We start from the raw sequence: 7,135 nt of genomic DNA, 5'->3' as shown, positions 1-7,135 counted from the left end.
CACACACACACACACACACACACACAATTTAAAAATAACACTTTAAGAAGGAAAGCCAGGATGGTCCTGCAGCTCGAAGCACTGCTGCCTAGCCTCCTGCAAGCTGTTCTTTAACCCCTACAGGACTATCTTTGTCTCGATTGTGGTTAAAAACACAGATTTTTCTCCCATACTTTCAGAAAGCTTGGACATTAATGAAGCCTGTGACATAGTGCTTTAGCTTCTTGAGGTAAGACTTGCACAGAGGCAGGTGCATCATGTCACACAAGTCCCCCCATACCCCTAAAGTGCGTGCTCCTACAAAGGCACTCACCCTTCTTCTGTATAAAAATCCTGAGCAGTGGGTTGGCGGTGGAAACTGCCTTGTGGTAGTTGTCGTCATTATTTATGGGCAGCAGGTCCCCGTGGATATCTGCGTAGCCCACCAGCACGTCGACATTGGGGATCTTGTGAACATGCTGCAGCAGTCCGTAAAACTCTTCAAATTTTCCAGGCTTGGATCTTTCCAGTGAAAACCGACGAAACTCAGCTCCAAACTACGAATATAACAAACACATTAGAAGGCAGAAAGTTAGCCAGCTGTGGCGGTGTACGCTTTAATCCCACTTGGGAGGTGGAGGCAAGAGGATCTCTGAATCTGAGGCCACAGAAAGCCCCGTGGTGAACTTCACTGCCAGGAGCAGAAAGGGAAGAAGTAACTGAACCACTGCTACAATCCCCCCGTGCCCGGGTCTCACGTGACAGCCCTTTTGTCATCTCCAAGCCTGACACCAGAGGCATTCCCAGGCCTAACTTCCTATCACTACAATAACAGCCCCCATAAAATGAATCATCTTCTCATGGGCTGTAAGAATCACATCTGAGTGTATCAGAAGGACTTTGAGCTTCTTGTCATGAAATCAGTGATGTCACCATGTAAGGAATATGCTTAAAGACAAGAAAGAAGGGTCTGGCCCCAAGCTCATGTGGGGGGAAAAAAAAAGCACATTAACACATCAGCTCTGAATCCTGCCTGATCTGGTTAAGGAACATGTTTGTGTTCTGGGACCAGGAGGCTGGCCTGCTTCAAAAGGTCAGCAATTAGAGGGTGAGGAGAATAATGGCCTCTGGGAGGCAGAAGATCACAGGACAGGTAGGAAGCACCCTCTGTCATTCCCATCTTCCTTCCAGGTCCCTCAAGGCCACACATTAAACTCCCTGTGGGACCGGAGTGGCACACTCTCAAACGGGGACCCTAAGAAAGGTTCATCTACCTTCTTCAAAAAGTGCCTCAGCCTGAGTCACTGGGTAGACGGCATAGTAAATGCTCAGTTAAATGCCAGGAGCTAGGCTGATGGCTCAGCAGTCATGAGTGTGTGCCACTCTTGCAGGGAACTGGGCTCAGTACTCGGTACCCACAAGGTGGCTCACAAACACTCCAGGCCCAGGGATCCGAAGCTCTCGTCTGACCTCCAAGAGCACCAAGCAGAACACATGGTGCGCATCACATGCAGGCAGGCAAAACACAGTCAACAGAGGGGACCAAAGACAGGAGGGGAGGCAGAGGCAGGCGGATTTCTGAGTTCGAAGCCAGCCTGGTCTACAAAGTGAGTTCCAGGACAGCCAAGACTACACAGAGAAACCCTGTCTCGAAAAAGAACGGGAGGGAGGAAGGGAGGGAGGGACATTTGCTCATCCGAGGGGTGGGGGTGGGGTAGTTAAGATCCTATTGTTAATTTTTTTTTTTTAATTTGAGGCTAGAGCTATAGCTTAGTGGTAGAATATGAACTTTGCATTTGCAAGGTTCTTGGTCCAGAAACACGCCCCCCACACACACACACAGTGTAACTGTTCGCCAAACATGTTTGACTGCCAGACTCATTTTCTGTATAAATTCCAAGGATAGCCAGGAGACACGAATTTTCCACAGAACAGCAGGTGCCAGGCAGAGAAAGGCCCTTCTCCCAGCCGGCATTCACAACCACCAGCAACCCAGGGCACCCAGCCATCAAGCCTTCTCTCTACCTACGGCTGACCCTCCTCTTGCAAGCACTCTTCTGCTATCCACAGTTTGACATTAGAACAAAATTCACTGGCCACTTCTAACTCTTAACAAATTCAAAGTTTCCAAAACGCATACCTGAGACATAAACACTAACATTTGTCAGGAAAATCAGGTGACTCATATTTAAAGTTCTCAAAAAGTTAGTCACACCTACATACTTCAGAGTAAATAAAACCCAGGGAACACCCTTCATATCAGTAAGTCTTAGGCGATGTTATCAAAGGCAGTTTCTCCTCCATTTTCTGCAGCCACAGTCCACACAGTGCAGGCTATCACCCCCTCCCCTGGAGTCTGAATGGGAAGACACCGAATGACCCATTAGGTTTCCCTAAAGCTTCCACATGCACTCATGCTCTTTAAAACTTTCTTCTCTGGCTTAAATATTTAGATATTAACAGTAGACTGTGCCCAACCCCCTAGTGCTGGCAAAGGGTAAGGTGGGACTGGGTCACCTTCTGCAGCACAGCATGATTATAAGAACTTTTTAAGACACGAAGAAAAATTAGATAGAGATAAAATGAACCCAATCAACAATTATCCACCATGTGGTTTTTCTGGCTTGGGATCCAGATGTAAAAGGACCTGTTTCCTAGCATCTGTTGGTATATCCTAGAACTTGGGTTTTGGAGGGAAGGGGAAGGACCCTGGTCCTACGGAAGAGCAGTCTGTGCTTGTAACCACTGAGCCATCTCTCCATCCCTACTTTTGCTTTGTTTGGTAGGCTCTCCCTGTGTCGCTTTAGCTGCCCTTGAGCTTGCAGTGAGAGCTGGGATCACGGGGTGTGTGTGTGTGTGTGTGTGTGTGTGTGTGTGTGTAGTAGTAGTACTATTGATACTGTGTTTGCCCATGAGTAGCAATTAGGAAGTGGTGTGTCCCAGACTGTGTGAGTCTGTGGGGCAGGTATCTTGGCTGTGGTGGAGATGCAACCAGGCCCGAGTATGGTGGCGATCAAGCTCCACTGTAGCAGCCCCTGCCCTTGAGACCAAGGTTACCTAAGGATATCAAAATGATTACAGAGGACTTTCTGGAGAAACAATCAGGAAGATAAATCAGTTACCAAAGAAATCACCCAGCTGCTGGTATCACACCTCTAACTAGACCCTTATTTACACTCTCCATAATTCTTCCTATCTGTACCACTGCTCCCTTCCTAGCCAGAGCAAAGATAATAAAGCCGACACTATTGTTTCTTTCTTTCTTTCTCTTTTCAAGATAGCCAGGGTTTCCTTCTCTATGTAGTCCTGGCAGACCCGGAACTCAGAAATCCTCCTGCCTCTGCGTCTACATTCTGATGTTAAAGGTGTGTGCCGTCCCTGGCTGATGCTACTATTGCTGTGCAGGACAGCCTACCTATGACCCGCACACTGTCCAGTTCTGGTTAGGATCGCTTAACTGTGATATTATAGCACTGACCCTGGACCAGCAGATGGTTCAGTAGGTAAGTGCTTGCTGCCAAGCCTCAGAACCTGAATCCAATACCCAAGACCCACATGGCGGTGAGAACCAACTTCCTAAAGTTGTCCTCTGACCTCTCCACTCACACTGCGGTACCTGTGAATCCCCATACACTCATCACACCAAGTAAATGATCAGAATGTAATGAAAATTTAAGTGAGTTTTTACCATTCACATAGCATAAACTGAAATTATTTTTACAAACCTGAGCTAAGGTAAGACTAGCAACATATGACCTTACTCCCAACAGAGGCAGCCGGATCTGAGTTCAGCCTGATCTACATAAAGAGTTCTAGAACAGCCAGGGCTATGTAGAGACCCTGTCTTAAAATCAACAACAACAACAACAACAACAACAACAAAAGAACATGCACTGCTCTTCCAGAGGACCCAAGTTTAGTTTCCACCCATGCCTGGTAGCTCACAAGCACCTGTAACTTCACTCCATAGAGCCAACGCCCCTTTCTGGACTCTGTTGGCACCTGCACTCATGCACACACATAAATGTACTCTAGAACACTCAGGGCTACACAGAAGTGTGTGTGTGTGTGTGGGGGAAGCCATCTCAAAACCCCACAAGCAGGGTGAACATACTCTGGCCTATGCTGTCTGTTGTTAACAGACACAGCATGGCAGCATCTCCCGATGTATCTTCTGACCGCCCTGCTTCTGTTTAGGGGAGGTTCACACTAGAAGTATGGTATGGCAGCTGAAATAGACACCACACGCCTTGGACAGAACTATGTAAAATATTCAAAAATCAGTAGATGGAAAAGGAAAACAAAAAGCTTGAAATTCCAGTCCACAAGAGCTCGGTTTCCTTCCACCAGAGACCCACTCCTGTCTAACTTATTGGCACACCTAAAATCTCTACTCATTTTTTTAATGATAAAAAAAAAAATTTAAAGACTCACTACCAAGATCAGGACCATAAAACTGAGTGTTGGTATTATGCAACATCACAAGTGGTTTTCTTTCCTCACCTCAAGTCCCACAAGACAAACTACAAAGAGATGCCAGGAGAAAGTTCGTGTGCTGACAGCTACAAATGGCTAGAGAAAAAGACGGACATTTCTGGAGTCAGTCATCTCCCTATACTAACAAGTCACTTTGTTTGCTGTTGTGCAGAACCCAGCCAGGAAGGGTGTGTTCCTTAAAACTATCATACAGTTTTATTCTAAAACAATTATGTGTATACCTGCAGCTCCGTCTATGTATGTAATGTGTAGGTGCCATGGGAAGCCAAAACACCAGACCTTCTGGAGCTAGAGAGAAGGCTCCATGGTTAAATGCAACACAGCTCACCCAGAGGCTCTGGGTTTGGGTCCCAGCACCCACAAGGTGGCTCACTATTTTAACTCCAGGTCCAGGGGATCTGACTCGACTCCCTCTGGGATTCTGGCTTCCTAGAGCACCAGGCATACAGGTGGTACACAGACATACATGCAGGCACTTTTACACATAAAATAGTAAATTTAAAGAAAGTTACAGATGTGAGTTGCTTGGCAGGGGTGCGGAGAACTGAGCTCGGCTGTCCTGTAAGAGCAGTGGACACTCGTAAATGCAGTGCCATCTCTCTAACACCAACAGTCCTGTTATTATTAAACAGATCTGTGTTTCAATCTAGTCCCTATCTGATATATAAATTACTCCCACTCCTCCATTAAGACTGTGTCTGGAACTCTCTAGTTCTAGTCTCAATAGTTAGAGGAGATTACAAACAACAAAGCAAAACAAAAAACAAAAACAAAAAGAAAACAAACAAACAAAAATTCCCCCAAATTAGAAGCAAATGTAGATCTGTGATCCTTAGTTACAGAACTCTCAAGCCCAGGAACCACAAAGGCTCCAGGTAGCTTTCCTCACTCACCCCACTCGCTGGACCAACATTCCCCCAGGGGTCCCTTAATCACCACGCTTCTTATTTTTGCAGTGAGTGTTGGATACACCGCTCTTTCTGTGTGTCTAGCCACAATTTTGTCCTAAATTCTCACGGTCAGCAATGCCCTCTACCACCGTTTTACAAGTTGTTCAGTAAAAAGCCATCGGCAAGACCTGGTCCTACAGCAGAGTTTGGGGGAAGTCACACCCTTTAAGAGCAGGTTTTCTTATCATTTCAAAACTCTCGGAGAACCAGGCTATATAATCCTGTCCCTCCTGGCCTTTCAAAGTCAGGAGAAGCTTGCCGACATGTTCCGGTGGCTACAGATCACCTTCAAATTCCATCTGAAAAGCCCCTTTTGGAAGAAGGCATTCTCCAGCTAATCCCCACGGGCTACTCTGCTCACCCGGCCTTGGGATTGAGGAATCCCACGGACACTGAAGTCACAAACAGAAGACTGGCAGACCCGCCAAGGAGGAAAGCATTCCGAATGAAGAGTCGGAAGAAAAACAGTAGCAGCGTCTCAAATTGTCAAGCGCAGCACCAGCGTAAGGCGATAGTGCTAATTTCATAGATTAGACGCATACCAAAGTTAGGGCTGGAAAAAGAGCTCTCTTCTACTCGATGTACCCCCGAACCCCAAGAAAAGGTTATATGAGAAGACAACAAGGTGTTCCAGAAGCCTCTGGCTCGTGCCCGGGGTGAAGGGATCCCCCAAAGCTATCCCATCACCTTGCACTGGAGCGGTCCCCATCCCACCCTAAAAGCAAGGCGGGAATATGAAGGATAGCAAACAGGGGCTGTGCAGCGGAGCAGACGCAAACGCCTCCCATCGCCGCGCTCCACCAAGTTTCTCTCCTACGTGCTTCGGCCAGCAGCTCGCCCTCCGCCCGCGTTCCCACAGGGACAGCCGAGGTCCACCATCCCGCCACCCTGCGTCCTCACGGGGCAGCCCCGCGTCGACCATCCCACCAGCCCTCGCCCCCGTCGCCCCGCCCGGCCGCGCACCTTGCTCTTCACCTCCATGGTGCCCAGGCAGCCGCTGCTCGCCCCGTGCCGGTGGCCGCGGTTCATGCTGAGTGCCCGGCCGCCGGCGGCCTCGTCGGGGGCCGGCCCTCGGGAGCGCGGGCGGCGGGGCCGCGGAGCGCGGGCTCGGGACTCGAAGCGCCGCACGGCGCCTCGTCACGGCACCTGCTGAGGTCCCCGCAGCGCAGTGCCGGTTGCTCCGCGGCGGCCTGGAGGATCCGACTGCCAGTGCAGCAGGCGGGGACACCGGTCCCTCCCAGCGAGGCTCGGGGGCGGCGGCGGCCGCGGCGGTGAGGAGAGGGCGGAGCGCAACCCCACAGCCGCCGCAGCTTCTCTTATCCGCTGCCTCCCCCGCGGACACGCGCGCGCGCGCTCGTGCACCGAGCGCGGCCGCGGCACGTGCGCGCGCTCACCTGCAGCCTCGGCGCGCGGCTCGCGCGCTCCGCCCACACCCCAATGGGAAGCGCGCACCTGCGCCCGCGGCGTCAGCCAATCGGCACGCGGCCTGCGGGGCTCGCGCGGCCCGTGGGCGGGCCTCGTGCTTGGGAAGCCCCGCCCACAGCCCTCGCGATTGGTCCTGCGTTGCGAGGGAGGGGCGGGATCACCTGAAGCTCTTGGGGCCTCTCTGGATCGAGCCGGGGGAGCAGCAGGACGCATGCGCCGGCCGTAGAGTTTCCGCCCCGAGAAGGCAATGGGGAAGGCCGGCCGGAAGCGCGAGCGCACCTGGA

At 50.7% G+C, this 7,135-nt stretch overlaps 1 protein-coding gene across 1 annotated transcript in view; it reads right to left on the bottom strand.

The window, feature by feature from the left end:
- Positions 1-6,748, bottom strand: part of Pard6b (par-6 family cell polarity regulator beta) — a 20,626-nt gene extending 13,878 nt beyond the window's left edge. The window contains exons 1-2 of the mRNA XM_021194045.2: positions 6,390-6,748; positions 314-536 (exon numbers count right to left, since the gene is read on the bottom strand). Of these exons, the coding sequence (XP_021049704.1) occupies positions 314-536; positions 6,390-6,455 (289 nt within the window). The 5' untranslated portion in view covers positions 6,456-6,748. The remainder of the gene's footprint in view (positions 1-313; positions 537-6,389) is intronic.
- Positions 6,749-7,135: the final 387 nt, after the last annotated feature.

This window comes from Mus pahari, chromosome 3, assembly GCF_900095145.1.
Source record: "Mus pahari chromosome 3, PAHARI_EIJ_v1.1, whole genome shotgun sequence".
Classification (NCBI taxonomy): Eukaryota; Metazoa; Chordata; class Mammalia; order Rodentia; family Muridae; genus Mus; species Mus pahari.
The sequence above is the reverse complement of the archived record's forward strand: the minus strand, read 5'-3'. Positions and strand labels throughout refer to the sequence as shown.